Source organism: Camelus dromedarius, chromosome 17, assembly GCF_036321535.1.
Source record: "Camelus dromedarius isolate mCamDro1 chromosome 17, mCamDro1.pat, whole genome shotgun sequence".
NCBI classification, from domain to species: Eukaryota; Metazoa; Chordata; class Mammalia; order Artiodactyla; family Camelidae; genus Camelus; species Camelus dromedarius.
The window spans coordinates 31,275,804-31,298,696 of record NC_087452.1 but is presented as its reverse complement, the minus strand read 5'-3'; the positions used below and the strand labels follow the sequence as shown (position 1 = coordinate 31,298,696).

The 22,893-nt window shown below is 35.6% G+C and overlaps 1 protein-coding gene and 1 non-coding gene across 11 annotated transcripts in view; one reads left to right on the top strand and one right to left on the bottom strand.

The window, feature by feature from the left end:
* The window catches only part of SFMBT1 (Scm like with four mbt domains 1), a 102,349-nt gene that overhangs the window by 40,367 nt on the left and 39,089 nt on the right, over positions 1-22,893 (bottom strand). For 3 of the 10 annotated variants that reach the window (XM_064496447.1, XM_064496446.1, XM_064496445.1), the window contains exons 2-4: positions 19,462-19,614; positions 13,569-13,723; positions 6,751-6,845 (exon numbers count right to left, since the gene is read on the bottom strand). In XM_064496447.1, the coding sequence (XP_064352517.1) occupies positions 6,751-6,845; positions 13,569-13,596 (123 nt within the window). In that variant the 5' untranslated portion in view covers positions 13,597-13,723; positions 19,462-19,614. Of the gene's footprint in view, positions 1-6,750; positions 6,846-13,568; positions 13,724-19,461; positions 19,615-22,048; positions 22,879-22,893 lie in introns of those variants that run through there. The other 7 variants (XM_064496450.1, XM_064496451.1, XM_064496448.1 and 4 more) reach the window with 5 other exon arrangements.
* On the top strand, positions 11,533-11,636 carry LOC116158397 (U6 spliceosomal RNA). Its single transcript, XR_004142702.1, has one exon. It is a non-coding gene; the product is annotated as a U6 spliceosomal RNA (small nuclear RNA).

Here is a 22,893-nt window from a genome sequence, read left to right as displayed (position 1 = left end):
AATAAAGATTAAAAGTGGTGATAAATGAAATAGAGAACAGAGAAGCAATATAGAACTTCTTTCTGGTTTTCAACTTGACACTTAAAGATTTTGGATGTTGGAACTCCTGTTCTAACAGGAAAAAACCTGAACTATATATCAACAACTCTTCTTAGATCTAGCAGAGAATTGAGGTCACCAGGCAAAACTGCTGTCCTCAAAATTGGAGAGAGACAGACAGACAAATACAGAAAACTACACCATACCAGACCAAGTAGAAGACCGAAAGCAGAAACCCCCGCAGGACTAGGACCAAGGTAGGAAAACTCAAACTGTAATGAATGAATTGCTGGAGGCTCAGTATGGACAAGACTGAGAGGTGAAAACTCCATGGAAGCCTATTCTTAGGGGGCCCACACAATTTTGTGAGTTTTCCTCTGGGAGTCCTATCAGGTTTTCATAGTAAAGATCAGAGAAAAATCTCCTTGTACTTCTGGCAGAAAGAAGAGGAAGCAGCATTCTGAAATACACCCAAAGCATTCTTTTCTTCTTAACAAGACTAATCCACAAGAGAAACCATTTTACAAGACCCTAACCAACAATACTTTTACCAGAGCCTAACTGTTCTAGGGTAAAGGGAACTCCTAACTTCAGCCCCTACCTAGCCTCTGAAACAGGGGAAAGGCTATGTACAACTCAGGCTCACTAAACACTAAGACCAAATCCTAGGACTAGAGAATGCTTTCCCTCCCCCTTATACCTTTACCACCACATCAAGAGGGTTCCTGTACAACAGAGGAGACAAAATAAAGGACACAAAGTAAACTTCAGCCTCTGACACCTACAACAGTAACATGAGCCCAACTCCTAACCAGATGAACACAAAGCTTACACTAAAGACCCATTTATTTCAATTCCTTTTACTCAGTATATTATGCCCAGCTTTCAACAAAAACCTACAGGGCTACTAAAAGACAAAAACACAGTTTAAAGAGATAGAGCAGACATTAGAACCAGACTCAGATATGGCAGAGATATGTTAAAGACTCTAAATGAAAAGAGTGGACAGATGGATAAGGCAAGAAGAGAGATGGAAACTCTGAGGAAAAATAATAATGAAACGCTGGACACTAAAAACACTGTAACAAAAATGAAGAATGCCTTGATGGTATACTGCAGGGAACTATATTCTATATCTTGTAATAACCTATAATGAAAAAGAATATGAAAAAGACATATATATATAAACTGAGTCACTATGCTGTATACCAGAAACTAACACAACATTGTAAATCAAATATACTTCAATTTTTTAAAAATGCCTCAATGGGTTCAACAAGACTAGGCTCATCAAGCAAAGAATCAGTAAGCTAGAAAAAATGTCAATAGAAACTTTCAAAACTGAAAAGCAAACAGAAAAAAGAATGAAACAGAAAAGAATACCAAAGAACTGTGGGACAGTTATAAAAAGTGTGACATACGAGTAATGCAAATACTGAAAGAAGAAAGAAAGAAATAGAAGACATATTTGAAGCAATAATGACTGATAATTTCCCCAAATTAATGACAGATACCAAACCACACACCCAAGAAGCCCAGAGAATACCAAGTAGTATAAATATAAAAAATCTATACCAAGGCATATGATATTTAAACTGCCGAAAAACAAAGACTAAGGAAAAACTCTTGAAAGAAGACAGGAAAGAACACCTTACCAATAGGGAAGCAAGGATAAAAATTACATCAGACTCCTCTTTGGAAACCATACAAGCAAGGAAATAGTGGAATGAAATACTTAAATTACTTAAAGAAAAAAGACACCGCCTAGAATTCTGCATTCAGCAAAATTAAGAAAGACCTTTCTCAAATAAAAATTGAGAAACTCTGTCACCAGTAGACCTGTCTTACAAGAAATTTAAAAATAAATTCTTCAGAAAGGAGGACCTAGGTCAGAAACTAGATCTACATAAAGGAAGAGCATTAGAATAAATATATAAAAGAATAAATGAAGACAAAATAAAATCTTTAATTTTTCTTATTCTCAATTGACCTAACAGATAACTGTTTGCTCAAAATAATAATGATAGCAACAAACTGTTTGGTGATTATAGCTTATGCATAAGTGAAATGAATGCTAATGTTATAAAGGCCAGGAGGGAGTAATTGGGAATTCTCTGCTATAAGGCACTAGCACTATCATGAAGTGGAATATATTACTTGAAAGAGCACTTGGATTAGTTGTAAAATAATACTGCAAAAACAAGGGCAACCACTAAAAAAAGTCTTTACAAGTACAAAGATGTGCTAAATGGAAGAGGAAAGCCAGACATAAAAGACAAATATTGTATGCTTCCACTTAAGTGCAACAGGCAAATTCATAGAGACAGAAAACATAACAGAGGTTACTAGGGGCGAGAGGAGGAGAGTAGGGGGAGAAACCCTGAATACAGGGTTTCTCTTTGAGACGATGCAAAAGTTCTGGAAATGCAGAATGCTAGTATACAACACTGAGGAAGCACTTAATTTTTAAAAAATCTTTAAAATTGAGGAGTTTTAATACACATCTTTAATTAACTGCAGTCTGCTTACAAATAATACCATACCACTTCATGTGCTGCATAGACATTATAACCATACACTCCCAAATCCTCCCTGCCATCCTTCGTGCTACTGTACTTATACATGCTATAAACATAATATATTGCTACCATTTTTGTTTCAAACTGATAACTTTTAGAGACATAAAAAAACAGAAAAAATGAACTTTATATCTAGTTTGTATGTATGCCATTTCCATTGTTCTTTATTTCTTTCTGTAGACCCAAGCTTCTGTCTTAATCAAATTCCTTCTGCCTTAAGAACTTCCTTTAATATTTTTTTAGGTAATGAAATCTTTCAATTTTTGTTTTCCTGAAAAGGTCTATATTTCTCCTTCACTTTTGGGAGAAACTTCTGCTGAGTCTAGAATTCTGGGTTGATAGGTTTATTTTTTTCAACACTTTACTTTAAAGACCTTACTCTACTGTCTTCTAGTTTGGACAGTTTTGAAAAGAATTTCACTATAATTCTTATATTTGTTCCTCTATATGGAACGTGCCTCTCTTTTTCCCCCTCTTGCTTCCTTCAAGATTTTCTGTTTCCTGTCAGATTTCAGTAAACTGAATATGATGTACCTGGAGGCATTCTGTTTGCTGTTTATTATTCACCCTGCTTCGCACTGCCTGAGCTTCTCTGGTCTGTGGTATAGTGTATTTCCTTAGGAAAACTGTCTGCCACTATCTCTTCCTCACTTTCTCTCCTTTCTCCTTCTGAGATTCCAGTAACACTCAAATTAGACTTTTTTTTATATTGTCCACAGCTGTTGGGTATTCTAGTCTAGTTTTTCCCCACTCTTTTTTTTCCTCTCTGTATTTCAGTGTGGGCAATTTCTACTGAGTTGCCTTCAAGTATACTGATTCCTCCCTCATTTGTGTCAAGTCAACTGGCAACTGACAAGCCTGTCAAAGGCATTCAGCATCTCTGTTACCATGTTTCTCATTTCTTTATTTCTATTAGATTCTTTCTAATAGTTTCCATCTCTGCTGAAACTCCTTTTCTGTTCATGTATGTTGTCCACCTATTCTGCTGAAACCTTTAACATATTAAATTAATCACAGTTATTTAAAACTCTCTCTGATAGTTTCACCATCTGAGTCATATGAGTGATTCCGTTGACTGCTTTGTCTCTTGACAGTTTGCTTCTCTGTGTCTCTCTTGCTTCTTTGTGTGCCCCACAATTTCTGGTTGAAAGCTAGACAACCTGTGTGGAACAATCAAGACGGAGACAAATAGCATTTACGCCTGGAAATTAGCATATTTCTTCTCAGGTCTTAAGTTCAAGAGAAAAGGTTAAAACAATCTAGTTAGGAGTGGAGCTGGGTTTGGATTTTGTTTTTGCTATGGTTATTCACAAAATACCAGAGTCTTCAAATTCCACTAGGATTTTCTAGTGGAATTCTAGTATTTAAAGTGTAAGCTCATATACACCATAGAGTATTTTCTCTCAGTGTTTGATGCTCCACCCTCAGATTTAGATCTTCTCTTTGTGACTATACCTCTTTTGTGACTACACTTTTCTTAATGACGGTCTCTCCACTCTCCCCCACAAATAGACCTCTGTTACCCACAATTTTCTAACTCATTAGTGGGAGACAAGCATTCTGAGATTTAGTCTCAGTCTTAGCAAGACTCTGTGTCCCTTGGTCTTGAGGGTGGAAACTTCTCAGTGATCCTACCCTTCCCCCAACTGTAGAGGACCTCTGATGTTACAGCATGTATTCCTGCTTGTCTGCCAGGGATGGTGGGATTTCTTCTGTTCTGTCCCCAGGCTGCAATGGGTCCTCATCTGTACCCTGAGGTTAATAGGGTTTACATCCCTTCCCCTATCAGCTTGAAGCTTTTGTTCTAGAAGCCCCAGGTAAAGCTTTATGCCTTTCCCATAATGGGTACAGTTCTCTCCACTAGACATGCACCTTGAAGAAGGCTTTTTCACTATCTTAGACTCTTCTTTGCAAATGTGGTTTATATCTAATTCTTTCTTCAGCCTTGTCTTCCCTCCTTCCTTTATGCCAAATTTGGTCCTGTAAAACTCTTGCCAGTGGCTTGTACATCCATTTCCATTGTTCTGGAGATCTGAGTTCTACCAGTTTTGTCCATGCTCTGCTAGCCAGTCATCCCTTCTCAGTATCTTCCTATACCCATGCTTTATCTTTACTATGTTTGGTAGCCCTTCACCATATGCTGATTCAGGTTTATGGTTAGGCCAAATCCTAACCCAGAGCAAAGCCCTAACTCTCCTTAATTGTATGAAGGCTGAAAGAGGTGAAAAAGCTGTAGGAGAAAAGTCTGAAGCTAGCAGAAGCTGGTTCACGAGGTTGAAGGTAAGAGGCCATTTCTGTAACATAAACGTGCAAGGTGAAAGAGCAAGTGCTGGCGTAGAAGCCGCAGCAAGTTGTCTAGAAGAGCTGGCTAGGACACTTAATGGAGGTGCTACACTAAATAACAGATTGTCAGTGTAGAGCAAACAGCCTTGTCTTGGAAGAAGATGTCATTTAGGACTTTCATAGTGAGAGAGGAGAAGTCAATGTTTGGCTTCAAAGCTTCAAAGGACAGGCTGACTCTCTTGTTAGGGGTTAATGCAACTAGTGACCTTAAGCTGAAGCAATGCTCATTTACTATTATGAAAATCCTAGGGCCCTTAAGAATTATACTAAATCTACCCTGCCTGTGCTCTATAAGTGGAACGACAAAGCCTGGATAACAGCACATCTGTTTACAACATGGTTTACCAAATATTTTAAGCCTGCTGTTGAGACCTACTGCTCAGAAAAAAAGATTCCTTTCAAAATAGTACTGCTCATTGACTATGCACCTGGTCACCTGAGAACTCTGACAGAATTGGGCAACAAGGTTAATGCTGTTTTCATGCCAGCTAACATAACATCCATCCTGCAGCCCACTGATCAAGGAGTCACTTCAACTTTCAAGTCTAATTACTCAAGAAATACATTCCATAAAGCTATAGCTGCCATAGATAGTGATTCCTCTGATGGATCTGAAAATAGAAAACCTCTTGGAATGGATTCATCATTCTAGATGCCTTTAAGAACATTTGTGATTCATGGGAAGAGGTCAAAGAAGAAGAACAACAACAACTTTGAAGAAGTTGATTCCAACCCACATGGGTGACTTTGAGGAGTTGAAGACTTCAGTGGAGGAAGTAACTGCCAAATGAGATGGAACAGCAAGAGAACTAGAGTTAGAAGTGGAGCCTGAAGATGTGCCTGAATTGCTGCAACCTCAAGATAAAACTTTAGTGCATGAAGAATTGCCTCCTATGGATGAGCAAAGAAAGTGGTTTCTTGAGATGGAAACTATTCCTGGTGAAGATGCTGTGAAGACTGCTGAAATGACAACAAAAGATTTAGCATATTACATAAACTTAGTTGATAAAGAGCATCAGGGTTGAGAGGACTGACTCAAACTTTGAAAGCAGTTCTACTATGGATAAAATGCTGTTAAACAGCATTGCATGCTACAGAGAAATCATTCATAAAAGGAAGAGTCAATCCATGTGACAAATTTCACTGCTGTCACATTTTAAGAAACTGCTACAGTCACCTCAGCCTTTAGCAACCACCACCTGATCAGTCGGCAGCCATCGACATCCAGGCAACACCCTTCACCAGCAAAAACATTACAATTTGCTGAAGGCTCAGATAATGGCTAGCATTTTTAAGCAATAAAATATTTTTAAATTAAGGTATGTATATTTTCTTAAGACTTAATGCTGCTGCACACTTAAAAGACTACAGTTTAGTTTAAACATATTTTTATATGTACTGGGAAGCCAAAAAAATTCATGTGACTCACGCTTTATTGAGATATTTGCCTTATTGTGGTGGTCTGGAACCAAATCCACAATGTCTCCAAGGCATGCCTGTACAAGAATATAAACCATTTTCTTCAAATTATGACTGGCCAAAAATAAAGGAATATTCATGACTGGCCAAAAAGACAAGTTCACTTTGAGTGGCAGAAAATACACAACACCAAAAAGGGTTTTACAATAAGTCATTTTCTTAATAAGAGTGGTAAAAGGAAGAAAAAAGAAAAAGCACTCAGATTCTTTCAAGTACTCAACCTTAAAATAACTCTAAACTCTCTAACGATGGTACAGTGAGTCAAAGAAAAAGAGATAAAGTCAGTAAAGCAAATAAAATTACTGCTCACGTGTTTAAAAGACCCGTAGGGAACTGCTGTGGACCCTGTCTCCTCTAGATAATCTTCCCAGCTTAATTCCACTTCTTCCACACCGGATCCAGCATCTGGAATTAAAAACAATACAAAACAAAAACAGGTAAGATCTAATTAATGAAAACTCAAGGTGTAACAGCATAAACTTAGTAAATTCAATGTACAATTTACTTCACAAGTTATTGATTTTACACACAAAATAATTGTCCTGTTTAAATGATACATTCCCTTTGTGCACTGATTATCAGTCAACCTCAACACTGCAGAAGTGTGACATGCTGTCTCCTGCTGGGATCCGTCTGGGATTCACCCTAATGGATCACATAAAGCTAGTGAGAGTATAACTATTACATCACTTTGGATTATAATTTAGTATATAATGCCAAATATTTGAGATACTTAATAGGCATTTCAAACTTAAATTTTCAATCTGATTCTTCCTTAGTACTCTCCAACTGAGTAAAAGATACTTTGATACTTTGGCTCAATCCAAAAAATGTGGAGTTACCCTTTTTCTCTTCCCTTTCTTTCACATCTTACATCCAATCCATCAGAAAATTCTAGACCTATTACCTTTATCTAATGACTTCCTACCACTTCTCTGCTGTCTCTCTAGTCCAAGGCCTAACCACAGTATCACCTTACACATCTTGTTATAAAACCTAAAATCTCTGGGAGACTGCAAAGGCCCTATGTGATCTGACCCCAGCTGCACACCCTGCTGCTGCACCCCAAACAGCCTCGTTTGCTCACTGCACTTGAGGGGCACTGAGGGACACTGCTCACTCTAACCATGTTCTTTCCTCAAAGCCTCTGCATTTGTTATTTCCTCAGCTTAAAGACTCATTATCTCTACACTGGAATTTGACATAACATTGTAAAATGACTATAACTCAATTAAAAAAATAAAAGACTCATTACCCAGTGTCATTCACAGCTTCACTTTTCAGGGCCCTACTCAAACACCTCTCCAGAAAGGCTACTAGAAAGGCCTCCATAAGTATGCATCTAAAGTAGAAACTCGCAGCCTCTGCTTTCATTATCTTCATAGCATTCATTCCTACCTGACAGTATACCACATGTCTTTTTATCTTCCCCATTAGATAATCTACTGGAATCCAACAATCCCAATTCACATAAGCTCCCTAAGAGCGGGGTTTTGTTCACTGATGTATCCCCACTGCCCAAAACAATGCCTGGCGCTAGCAAGTCTGCAATAAACAGTTGCTGAATGAGTATACCCTTGGGGAACCCACGCTTCACACAAACACAAGGAGGCAAATACAAGGATGCTCATCACAGCACTGTTTCTAACAGCAACAGACAGAAGCAATCAGTAGGAGAAAAGATAAATTATGGCAACCCTACAATGGAGTACTGCTATATAGCAGCTGAAATGAATGAACTATATTGACTCAGATAAATCTCAAAAAAAAAAATCACATCGAGTGAAAATGGCAGATGCAGAATGAAAAGCACAAGATACAATTTAGGCTTCAAGACAAAACTTTACAGTATAATATTTATAAATACATGCATATCAATAACAGTATAAAAACAAGGATGGGAAGAATATACATCAACCTTAACAGTGCTACCTTTGTGGACAGAGAGAAGAGAATTAGAAGGAAAGTACAAAAGAGGCTTAAACTGTATTATGTTTTATTTCTTTTCAAAAATGAAACAACACATGAAAACATGTTTAACCTCATTAGTGAAATACAAATCAAAACTACAATGAGATACCACCTCACACTCATTAGGATGGCTATAATCAAAAAAAGCAGAAAAATACATTATCATTAGAAATACAACAAGCCAACAAAGACTACTGGGAGCATCCCTGAGGTGTGAGCCAGCAGGAAGTAAATTATCCCATCACTAAAACATAACAGGGCTGGACAGTCATGGTCCTTAGCAAGAACCCTATTCCATCAAACAGCATACTAATTTAAAAATAAAAAAACAATGACAATAAAAACAGTAAGTTAAAGGACTAAAATCTCTCATACATCAAAAATTACCTAAAACCTGAGAACAAGACTAATTATGAGAGAAAAATGAGCATGAAATGATAATTTATTTAAAAAAATACAAACAGCCCTTAAACATATGAAAAGATGTACAGATTTATTCATTTTAGAAGAATGCAAATGAAAACTACACTGAGATATCAGATTGGGAAAAATCCCAAAGTTTGGCAACATACTCCATGGTGAGGCTGTAATTAAGCAGGTAAAGCATAAAGATACAACCCTAGTGAAAGAACTTGGTAATATCTAGAAAAATTACATAAGTATTTACCTTTTGATTCAGCAATCCCACTTCTAGGAATCTACCCCAAAGGTATGCTGGCAAAAATACAAAAAGACACATGTACAGAACTATTCACTGTAGCACTATTTGTAATACCAAGACTGGAAACAATCCAGGGGTACATCAATAAGGAACCGGCTACCACACAGCTGTAAGAAGGAATGAGATTTCCACATACTGATGTGGAATAATCTCCAGTATATATTAAGTGAAACAAAATACAGAGCAGCTTCCATTATAGCTTCTGTTTTTTGTATAAGGTGAGAAAGAGATCAATATGAACATATTTTTACATTTTAAAAAATGAATAGAAGCATAAAAAGTAATGAAACTAGTTATATATATGGAGAAGAATAAAAAGGATGAATACTATCAGGCTGAAAGTAGGAATTTTGTTATGTCACTTTGACTTTGTACTCTGGATATACTTACACAATTTAAATCAAATATTTAAATCAAATAAATTCTAAAAATTGAAAATGAACTTAAACAAATATCCTTAACAGTTGGTGGCAAAACCACAAAGAAAAGCTGTCATATTTAAAACACAAAATTGTGACTGCAAACCCCAGTGGAATATATTTAAAGGCAAAAATCATAAAGAAACCTTAAACTGCACACTATTATTCTATTGGTATTTGTAATGTTAGTATCATTATTGTGAAAAAACTATAGGAATTTTATAGGATAAAAGCAAGTAAGTAATGATATTAACACAATTACAAAACAACACATTTCCAAAAGAAAAGAGACACAAGTATAATATCAAAGAAATAAAAACCCTGTAATTTTAAATTAAAATTGTAAAGGTTAGATGAAACCATCCGATCTTCTTTGCTCTTCAAAAGATGTGTTACTTTCCAGCTATGGTTATGGATAAGACGTAGAAGAAATGGCAATCTGCTATCAATGGGCACCCCACAACCTGGGTTGTAGTCTCTAAATATCATATGAACTTTGGGGGGAAAAAAAAGAGCTCCTCAGAGAAATGGCAGATTGCAAGTTTGGGGGCAGGAAACATGCAGGAGGAACCTCGAAATCTTATCACACCGGAAGGCAAGGACTAGAACTATCAAAGATACATGGCATCACATCAAAAGAACACAGGAACCAATCTAAAAGAACTCTCACTGCTCTAGACTGGGGCATTTATCATCAAATAAACAATGACAGCAATGGATTCAAACTCATATACTTACATTATAGATATACATCTATATAAATAATATATATGAGTTAATAATACCACTTAAAACAAAGGAAAACAAATCAACTTCCTAAATGGCAGAGTACTTCAGTGAACCTACTCTTCCAGAAAAGCAGCCAAAATACTAGCTTAACAATGAAAACTGACCATTTCAAAGTTCTGAAATTAACTGAAGGCACAGAACAAACTGAAAAGCATCCACCCAAGACAAGTTACTAAACCTCTGTTAGAAAAGTCAGGTTTGTGGCACTTTAAGTTGGAGCTATCCCCATCCTTCATTCCTTCCCAGCATAAAATTGAAACTTTGGAACTGGTAATACATAACCGGAACAACAACAACAAAACCCTCCATGGATAAGCTCTACAGGAGAATGGGGAGGGCAGAGAAAAGAACTACTAAAATTAAAGAGCAACAGAAAACACCCAATCTAAACAACAAAGAGAAAATACTGGAAAAAAAAATGAAAAGAGCTTCACAAAGCTGTTGGAACAGTAACAAAAGATCTAACAAAACTGTCATCAAAAAAACTCCCAAATGAAGAGAAAGAGAACAGGGTATTAAAAAGTACTAGAAGTAATAATGGTTGAAAATGTTCCAAACTTGTCAAGAGACATAACCTTATATAGTTTTAAGAAGCTAAGAAAACTGCAAAGGTAAACCCAAAAGGGAACCCAAAAGGAAATCTGTGCAAAGTTACACCAGTGTCAAACTTCTGAAAGCTAAAAAAATCTTGAAAGCAGGAAGAGAAACAATACCTCTCTTAAGGGGAGTAGCAGGAGACAGGATTCTCACCAGAAACAGAGGCCAGAAGGCACAATATTTTTCAAGAGATGAAAGAAAAGAACTTTCAACTCAGAATTCTATATTTAGCAAAAACATCCCTCCATAATGAGTGGTGAAATCAAGATATTCTCAGATGAAGGGAAACTAATAAATTTTATTACCAACAGATCTACTCTAAAAAAAATGGCTAAAGGAAATTCTATAAACCAAAATGAAATGACAGAAGAGGGAATCGTGGAAAATCAGGAGGGGATAAAGAACAAAGGAAAGAGTAAAATACTGGAAACTATGACACATTTTCCTTCTCCTCTTAAATTTTCTAAATTATACTTGACAGTTGAAACAAAAATTTTAACAATGTCTGATGTTCTCAAAGCATGCAGAGGAATATTTAAGACAATTGTATTATAAATAAGAGAAAGTAAAGAGATATAAAAGTAGGTAAAGTTTTGTGCTCACTTCGGCAGCACATATACTAAAATTGGAACACTATACAGATTAGCACGGCCCCTGTGCAAGGATGACGTGCAAATTCGTGAAGCATTCCATATTTTTGTACACCAGAAATGAACACAACATTGTACACTGACTATATTTCAATAAAAAAATAATTTAAAAAAAATTAGGTAAAGTTTCTACACTACACTCTAATAAAATGACACCAGCAGACTGTGACAAGTTAGGTATATATAATGTAATACCTAGAGCAACTACTAAAAAGCTATACCAAGAGATACATTCAAGAACACTACAGACAAATCAAAATGGAATTCTAAAAAAAATGTTCAAGTAACCCATAGGAAGGCAGGAAAAGAGAGAAGCAAAAAACAGAGAAAACAAATGAACAAAAATGGCAGACTTGAGCCCAAACATATCATTAATTACATTAAGCGTAAAGGGTCTAAATGCACCAATTACAAGATGGGAAAGAAAAAAATTTTAACAACTATACGCTGTTATAAGAAACTTAATTCAAATACAATGATTTAGACAGGTTGAAAGCAAAAGGATAAGAAAGATGTACCAAATAAACATAAATAAAAAGAAAGTAGGAATAGGTAAATCTACATAGGAAGAAAGTAGAGATGGTTGCCAGAGACTGGATTAGTAAGAAATGACTGCTAATGGTTTCTTTTGAGGAGTGATGAAAATATTCTGGAATTAGATAGTAGCGCTGGTCACACAACTTTGTGAATAGACTAAAAACCACTGAATTGGTACTCTAAAAGGGTGAATTTTATAGTATGTGAATTATATCTCAAAAAAAGTACTTCGAAAAGCTGTTTTGAAGAAACCTCAATAGTTTAAAAACTCATTATTAATTAAAAAGCCAACAATATAATTAATGAAGGAGCCAAAGATATGAAGACATTGTACTGAAGAGGATATAGGGATGGCAAGCAAACACCTCTTCAGCATCACTAGCCATTAGGGAGATACAAAGTAAGACCAGGATAAGCGGTCATTACACATCTATCAGCATGACTTAAATAAAATGGTGACAATACCAGAGGGTTGTGAGAATGTGAAGAAACTGTATCTCATACATTGCTGGTAAGATTGTAAAATGGAACAGCCAGCCACTCTGGAAAGTAGTTTGGCAGTTTCTTTATTAAACATATGATCCAGTAATTGTGTTTCTGGGCATTTATCCCAGAAAAATGAAATCTTACATATAGGATTTTTCATAGAACCTTTATTTATAAAAGCCCAAAACTGGAAGCAACCAAAATGCACTGCAGTAGATGAGTGGTTAACCAAACCACAGTATATCCACAGAATACTGCCATGCACTAAAAGGGAACAGACTACTGATACAGGCAAGAATTTGGATGGATCTCAGGGCCATTATTTTAAGTGAAAAAAAAGTCCACCTCAAAAAGTCACATACTGTGTGGTTCTATTTATGTAACATTCTGGAAATGACAAAATTATAGAGATGAAGAACATTTTAACGGTTATCTGGGTTTGGGGAACACTGGGGAAGAGGAGTAAGTTTAACTACGAAGGAGCAGTACAAAGGAGCTGTGTGGTGATGGAATAGTTCTGTGTCTTGACTGAGGTGGTGGTTACAGGAATCTACACATGTGATAAAACGACAGAGAACTACACACACTATACTTATGTCAACTTCCTGGCTTTTATATTGTACTATACTTAGGTAAGATGTAACTTATGGTAGAAACTCGGTGAAGGGTACATAAGGACTGTCAGTATCTTTGCAAGCTCTAATGGATCAATAATTATTTCAAAATAAATTAACATTTGTAACTTTTTTTTAAACAAAGCCTGTTCATAAAAGTTATTTACTTTTTCAGCAAACACTTTGAGAACCTAGTGCCAGGTTCTCTACCAGGTTCAAAGAAAGACAACTCTTGTTTTCAAAGAGTTCCCTGTTTAGTGGCAGAAAAGACAAGCCAGACAGCATAACACAGGTAAGTAACGTAATCCTGCATCTGAAAGGATTCTGCTCAGCAAAGCCTATACCTGCATCAGTCTGCTGCTCCCCGTTCATTTCCACAGCACATGGGCTATCTCCTCCCCACACAAAGGACAGGCCTTATGGTTCCGATACAATCTGAAGATTACTTGCAGGTCTCAAGCATCTCTTCAGTGGGCATCCAAGGGTCCAAATGAAAGAGCTGGAAAAAAAAAAAAAAACACATAAAACAGGCTGCAGCCCAATGTTTATATATTGGGTTATACAGTGGGTTAAGAGGGTAGATGAAACAAAAACATACGGGCAGAATAGATGGAATTAAGAGAAAAAAATTTGACACCTTTTCTAATTTTAAAGACTCAGTGTGTGGTGGGGGGCAGGTGTGGAGAGAGGGAGAGAGAGAGACAGAGAGAGACAAAGGCAGAGAGAAAGGGCTATCGAGATCTTGATAAGTTATCCAAAAATCACAACAAATAAAGATATATGAATCACTACCCTTTCAACTTAGATTATAATACTGACTACCACAATTCCTATTCTCAATTTCTAATGAATTCCGGTTGGGGGAGAAGTTAGTTTTCAATGATCTGTCTTACCCAGTGAATAAGATTCAGGATACAGCATACTACTTTATCTAGCTTTCCATTCCATTTACCAAGAATATTATGCAGAACCAAAAAGTATCAACTACATTTGTCTAAAATTACACTTATAAAGAGAGCCCAAACCCTTCATAATAAGCTCTGAAACCAACTATTCTTTTTTTAAACAGCTTTATTGGGATATAATTCATGTGTCAAAATTTCCCATCTTAAGTGTACAATTCAGTAATTTTTAGTAAATTAAGAGAGTTGTATAACGACCACTATAATCCCATTTTAGAAGATTCCCATCACCCTGGGAAGAAACTTCATTCCTACTTCCCCTTTCCATCACTAGCCTCAGGCAACCACTAATCTGCTTTCCTTCGCTAAAGATTTTGCCTCTTCTGGACATTTCACATAAATGGAATCATACAATATGTGGTCTTTTGCATCTGATTTCTTTCACTTAGCATGTTTTGAAGTTTATCCATGTTCCAGCATGGATGAATCTATTTATTTTTGCTTTACATACATGTGAAACAATCTAAGGCCTATACATATGCCTCGTAGATGAGAATGAGTAAATGAAAGGGGGGAAGGAACTGCTGCAGGAAGGGTGACATGAACTAACTGCAAGGGGGACAGTGCAGAAAACTGTCAAGGTGGGACAGGAACTCAACAGCCACAGCTGCAAGGGTGATACCTACAGGAGCAAACACCACTGAACCTCTCAAAAAGATTCTGAGCGTGTATTAGACCTCCAGCAATAGAGTCTCATAAAAATCTTTTAAACAGTAAGAAAAAGTTAGTTTAAATTTTAATGTACCCTTTGAAAAGGTATAAGCTACCTAAAGTACAACAGAGTGAGCTGGGTAACAGGAAAATCCAGGTTCTAGTTCCAGCTCTACTGCTAACTAACTGCAATCTTATATAAACCCTATTATGTCCATTTTTAAAATCCGTAAAATGAGTGTAAGATCATTTTCAGATTTTAAAATTACATTTCATAACAAGCATAGAGAATATTTTAATAACTTAAATTATGGATATCCCATTTGAGGTAACTGCCAGTTATTCCAAATCTCTTCATGTAACATAAGCACTGAAACTCACATTTTCACAGATAGTAACAATTGAATAGAAACTTGGTAATGAGATTTAAAGCCTCTAAGTATGCTCTCTTCTCTCAGTTTACTTTTCTACAAGCCCAAGACATTCAAACTGTACCATTCCATCTACTAACTCACTCACCCCTCCTCGTTTACCAAATAAATACCATTACCATCCACTATTCTAGAAGATAAAAGTAAAGCAATCAAGAGAGACATGGTTCCCGCACTATGATGCTTATTTTTTTTAACTTCTCAAATATTTTACTTAAAATGCATACTGTGTATTTAGGCCACTTCCCACTAGTGTGGGAAACCTTTGTTGAAAAGATATTTACAAATATACTATGAATATATAGTTCCTACACAAAACTATACACTTTACCAAAATTTGAATTCTGATATGCAGCACACTCACGATCGTCAAGACAAACATGGAGGAAAGTGATGGGTAACAGTGATCCGTGAATAACATAAATTAACCTGAACAAAATTTATGTCATGCATCATCAAAGAAAGATACACCTGATCTTGTATCAGTTTCAAACATTCTTGGCTCAGTAATATTAAAGAAAATATACACATTTAATTGTTTCAGGTTGATTCCTAATGCTCAAACTATTTATACAAAAATTTACAGAAAATAAGATAATCTCTGTATCAACACCTCAAAATAAATGACTTGCCTAACATCTACTTCTCAACTGCATTAACTCCTATAAAAGTGCAACTTTGTATCTTCAGTTATCACTAAGAGCAACCTAAATCAAATTGGCTTAAAAATAAATTTAGTCTTTCACAAAAGAAACAGTGCAGAGACAGCTAGCTGGCTCAGTGACTCAACAGCATCACCCAGGTCCCAGACTCTTCCCATCTTTCTGCTCTGCCACACGCAAATCATAATTCATTGTTGAAAGACAGAGCCAGGAATCACATCCAGATAAAGAAATGTTCAGGAAGATTCCACTTCACCCTGCAGGACTCCTTGAATCTCTGAAGAAACCTTTTCCAGTAGTAACCCATTAGTTATTCCTTTATCTCTCTAGAATTGAGTCCTCCAATGACCACTCCAAACCAATTGCTGGCGATGAGAAAGGGATTATCGTTAGTGGCTGAACCTAACCAGGATTTGTCCCCTCTTCTGTGAAAAGGAATGATACCCAAACTTGGCCAGCCAACAGAGTATGACTAGCATGGTCACTATACAATGCCAGCTACAAACCCCTAAGAACGTGCTCTTAATCCATTCAGGAAGGAGGGAAGCACAGTGTTTAAAACACCATCGTATCTGGGTTTCTATTTCCGTGTATAGTGTTCTAATTCTTGCTTGTTTCAAGTGTAATTCCATTTCCATTTGCTTTTAAGGCAAATAAATTGAGTTAAAATAAAAAAAAAAACCATATCAAATGAAAATGCAGTTAATTCCAAGGTTATATAGTTTGTGTGCTCGCCACACTTACACTTATGTAGGCATCAAAATAAAAAACAGTAGATTAAAAAATTAGATTAAAATGGGACTATTTACAGGGAAGGGTGTAGCTCAGCGGTAGAGTGCCTGCTTAGCATGCATGAGGACCTGAGTTCAAGCCCCAGTACCTCTTCCAGACATACATAAATAAATAAACCTCATTACTTCCCCCTCATAAAACAAACAAAAAAATTTTTAAAAGGGAAATAAAAGTCAAATTATGAGGCATTATTTTAAAAGGGTTACTTTGGACTAGCAATGAGAAATTTTTAAGTAAAATATGGCACACATGGATTACTACATAGCCATTGAAATTGTTAGAGAAATATTCTCCTTCCCAATCAAAATCCTAACAGAGCATTTCATTCACTTAGATGAGCTAATTTTAAAATACATCCAAAGAGAAAAATGTACAATCCAGCTCCATTTTTGTAAAAGATGACAGATGATGAAGCTAGTTTCTTCTATCAAAATATTAAAATGGTGTGGTATTAGTGCAAGAAAAGACAAACACATTAATAAAATAGAATGAAGTTAATAGATCCATGTATATGAGAGTATAGTTTGTGATAAAATGGCATCCCATATCATACGTGGAAGGATGAACAAATAAATAATGTTAAAGAATTAGCTATCCATTCTGGGAAGAAAAAAAATAGATCCTTACTTCATGCTGCAAAATAAATAAATTCCAGATGAATTAAAAGAGCAAAACATGAAAAACAAGACTCCAAATAAATTAAAAGAAAACATAAGAGAATATGGTTATAACTTTGGTATAGTAGAGACTTTCTTAAAAAAGCTATAAATGGATGCATTTGACTACTTAAATATTTAGAACTCTAGAAAAAGACACCATTAACAACTTTCAAAGCCAAGTTATAGACTAGAAGAAAACATTTCCAGCATAGATAATATACAAATAGCCATAATCACAGAAAGCACTTATAAATCAATAACGAAAAAGACCAAATCTAGTAGGAGAAAGTCAGATATGAACAAAAATTTTACAGTAGAAATGCAAATAACTTACAAACATATGAAAATGTTTAACATCAACAGCCAAAATTAAGTCATTGGCAAAAAAAAATCAATAACATCCAATATGGGTAAAGATATGGAGATATGAATGTTGTCATCACCAGTTGAAGACCACAAATAGATACAGACCTTTTAGAGAGAAATTTTAACTTGCATTTTCTACAACCAGAACAGGAACAGGAGAAATGCTGAGAAGAGGAGAAGAGACACTGGATGTGGGGTATGAGAGAAAGCAGTATCTGGGCTGACTCTTAAGTTTTTGGTCTAAGCAATAGAAAGGATGTAATTGTTACTTAGGGAAAAAGGGAGATCTGAAGGAGAGGTGGTTTGAGGAAGAAAAATCAGGGTTTTCAGTGCGAAACGGCAGTATGATTGCTTTCTTCATTATTAAAGGATTGCTCTTTCTGTTTTCAGGGAAGTTTTTTTTCAATCAACAAAAGTATAATTATCACTATGTACAGTGTTTCCAATTTATAAGCTATTTTCATATGCTATCCTTCATCTGAGCAAAATAACAACTCTTTATGACACCTAGAAGAGGTTCAATCCTTACTTCACACCTTGGGAACTTTCTTAGCAGCTTCAGTCCCACTCTTACACTTCACCTGTCTTACTAGGTTCACTAATCCTCCATGAACACATTTCCTCATACCAGTTTAGTAATTTACGCTCTCTTATTGTCTTATTTTAAAACCCCAATTTCAACATCCACAAATCTTCCATTAAAAGCACTTAAATGTCTATTTTTCTAAACCTTTTTAAATATGCATCTTTCAAAAATTTCAGACATAAATAATTTTTTAAACTGAATCAATCATACTATGAGGTTGGAAATTTCATGTAAACCAATTTATAAATCCCTGGTTCACAGCTGTAAGTAAGGCCACTTCACAGTCCTGTTTCCTCAGCAATCGAGGAAATGCTAAACCAAGGTTTTGAAATTATCTTTCACTGTATCAAAATATGGCAGAGGCATTTAAAAATCATTTACTTATCCTTATATTATCCTGTAAGCTGCAGAAATAGCAGGTCTTCTAGAGTTCAAATATTATCACGTTTTTCATTGATTTACTGGCTTTACTTAAAGGAGCCAGTAACATAAGCACATGTTGAAACAGTCAATATGTCTTTATTCTGATTAAATAAAGAGGTAACTGATTCACCAACACAAACACAGTCAAATTTACCAATTTCATTAATTTTATAAAAGGATTACAGGAACAGACTACGTTTGGTTATGAAAAGCCTTGAAACTATAATTTCATGGTTGCTGTTTCTCAGCCTTCTCATGTCAAATGACAGACCAGAAACTTCATTCTAACTCAACAAATGTTTGTTAACCATTTATTTAAAAAAAAAAAAAGGAAAGAAGTAATGTCTGAATACCTACTATGTGTGTGCCTGGCACTTTTTTGTGTTCTACGGTAAATAAAACTGCCCAACGATACATGGTAAGCATAATATAAGCGTTAACCATTTTTAAATTATATTTTATTTAACCCTAACCATCTACTTACCCCACAGATGATAACCCCATTCTACAGATGAGGAAACTGAGGTTCAGAGAAATTAAATATAGCTAGAAAAACACCAGAGGCAGTGTTTAAACCCTAGTCTTGATTCCTGAGCCTGAACTCCTTTAATTTTCCTGGTTTTTCTTGGAGCTGAGGATGACTGTAAGGATGACTGTGAGGTGTCTGTATCCTGTACCACAAAATGATGGCCATAAATGACTTACACTCTTTCTTGGTTCTTTGGTTACTCATTTATTTAACTTCAAGGTTCTACACTGCTGTATTAGAATTTTGAGTAACCAGGAGTCTGGATGGTATCTTGATAGGTGCTGCCATTAATGAACTTCTTCCAAAACATTATTCTAGTAGGCTCTTACCTAGATTAAGTCATATGAAAGAATAAAAGCCTAATTAAAACAAAAACTCTAAATTAATGAACACATGTAAAAAGAAATATAATGTTCTTAGTCTTTAAATGAATGATAAACTTATTTAAATGAATGATAAACTGAGACTTTTGCTTAAAGTGTTAAGATTAAAGTTTTTTCTCAAACAGGTTTAAATTCCCACTTTACTCCTTTATACACTTAGAAACTACTTTTTTCACAGCAATGCACAAAGTTATGCCCAGTCCAGATTCGACTCTCTCCAATTCTGTAATGGTCACTACTTATACAGCCTAATATGCTTTTCCTTCTTCCTCGCCACCAAACCCACATTTGTTCAGGGTGGAAAAGCCCCCTGTTCCACATAATACATCATGCTTAGGCAGTCTCATTCCTCTCTGTCAGACAACTATTTTGTTCTGAGCCTTCCTCATGGCTATGTGACCCAGTCCTGGCTAAAAAAAAAAAAGAGAAAGTTTACTAGGAAGCTTCTGGGAAATTTATTTTCATTCCTAATTAAGAGAAGCAAGATAATTTCAAAAGCTGTAGTCTTTAATATCTCCCAGTGTTCACCTTGCCACAGCTCTGGTCAGCAAACATATCCCATTACAATGATTACAGACTATGTATTCTACTTTTTAGGGTCCCTGCAATGCTATATATAAACATACACTAGAAAGTAAACTCCATAATAATATGCATTGTTCCATTCAACTAACATTTACTGAACATCTAGTATGTACCAGGTTCTGTGCTGGGCACCAGAGCAGAGTATGAATGAATCAGACAAAAATCTCTGCTCCTAAGACATAGTTGGTACTCAATCAATACTAACATTAATTATGAACTGCAATGAATAACATTAATGAATTACAAAATCAAATGATTAATCACTGAACTAAAACTCTGATAGAATAAATTATTTTTAAACTGTAAAAGAATAAATTTAACTTAAACTAATATTCAGATAATTTCATATATTGTACCTCTACAGCAAGCAGTTTTTGTTATATAGCTAATAAATTATATATTTTGATCCCAAACAATATTTAAGTAAAAAGACCTGGCAGGCAAATCATACTTTTAAGCAAACTGGAAAATTTCCAATTTCTCAAGAAAAAGATATATGTGTGTAAACTGAAAGAGAAAGTGTTCCTTCAGTATAAATTTTGCTATGCCTCTAAGGAATAAGTTTAAAGAGTACACTAAACACAGAGAAGTACTCAATGAAGATTTAAGTCAAAATTCAAAATCTGATTTCTGGCCCCCCAAAAGCAAAAAATAAACAAAAACTACTGTAAGAGATAAAAAGGGAAAATGGAGCTGGGAACAAAATAATGAATATTTTAAATTATTTATGGATTCTGATATCCTTATTCCCCTATTCTCCCTCCAATTACCAGGATCGAGAAGAATGGGTCATATAACTATAATCTAGGCATCTGGTAAAGGTGGCCTAAAACTCCAAGACACTTGATCAAATTTACATTGAGACCCAGCTTAAATTCCACAGGCTACCCACTCACTAGCTCAGTTTCCTCACCTGTTAAAATAGAGAATATACATACGGCGAAGGGCTGTTGTGAAGATTAAATGATAATTTAATAAATAAATAATTCTAATAAATCCTACCCATTAGAATATTAGAAATATGTTTACACCCTCATGTTTCCATACAACCACATCTTCCCAGTTAAGGAAGTTAGGGGTTGTAAATTTTAGAGGCTAATGAACCTACACTACAACTTTCAAAAGTACAGTAAGTTTAACAAAATATTTTAAGAGATTAATTTAGGCCTCTAAAAGAAAGAAAATCAAGATGTATGAAAGATCAATACCATATCAAAAGTAATTGGGCAGTCCTGGTGAGGAAGCATTTGGCCTCAGGAGCCAGACTGCTAGAGCTTGAGCCCCAGTTACACAGCTGCTTGCTGTGTGGCCTTGGGCAAGTTACAGAAGCAATTTATGCCTCAGGATCCTCATCTGTAAAATGGAGTTGTTAACAGGAGTACCTAGCCCGTAAAGCTACTTTGGTTATTCAATCAATTAATGCATGTAAAGTTTATAGCACAGTAAGCCCCCAAAGAATATTAGTTATTATTGCTTTAACAAGCCTCTTACTAGAATGAAGATATGTTTTGTTTCTAACATAACTCCCAGTCCATAAGTAGTTGAAATACCCTCTTCATTCTTCTTATCAAATATCGTAACTCCTCCTAGCAAAGTTATACATAGTATATATTTTAAAAATTATATTCCTTTATTAATTCTTCTTTGATGGAATGGAATGACACTTAATTTAGAGAACAGTCAAAAGGCTAAAAAAGAATTAGTGATCAACAGGCAACACCAAAAACCTTAGAATCAGCAGGTAAGCACACAAACAAAACCTTTGTCCCAAGAGAGTAACAGGCTTTGACCTTACCCCAGAGGCCTCAAGAAGAAAACCAAGGGCAAGCTGTAATGACTGATGTCTGCAGACCTTTTGGAGGCTGTCTTCTGTCCAATCGGTCAACAAACTTCAACTTTCAATTTTTGTCCTCAAAGCTTTCGACAGAGGGCGTGATTAAAAGGCAGGGTGCTTTGGGGGTTTTGTTGCTTTGTTTGTTATATTAAGCTCACAGGTATTTTTAAAAGCTTTATGTCAGATTTGCAGTCTCCTGGACTATAATCATATGTGCTGTGCAATTAATTCACTGGAATTTTTAAAAAGAATTTAAGGCCCTAAAAAAAGATTATCAGTTGTAAATGCCAAGGAACTCTGGATAGGCTACAACTCCTCAAAATCACTATATGCACCTACATAGCATGATCAGAAAAAAAAAAAAAAACAGTCTCTCAAGTATGCGTCCCAACTCCAGGGCAATGCTGCTGCCCCCTGGGGCATCCCCAGGAAACAGCGTGATGGCGACAGTCTACTGCAAAACACTGGGCGGTTATGTCGCGGTCTATAAACCAAAGAAGCATGCTGCACATTTAATAAGAATGATACAAGGAACAAGTATAAGTTATTTAGAAAAAGCATAAATTATTTAGAAAACAAAATAACTTTTCAGTAGCTTTTAAAATAAGTGCTTCCAGAAAGGAGCAAATCTCTGGTTACTATGGGAGATATGCTGCAAACACGTGAAATCTATAAAATAATTCAGTATAAAATATTAATTAGACAAAAGAAAAACAGCCTAAATTATGCTAATTAATTAGGAATCCAACAATTAAACTCATTTGCAAGATGTAAAACCAACACCCTAACTGGCAGAACAGTCTACT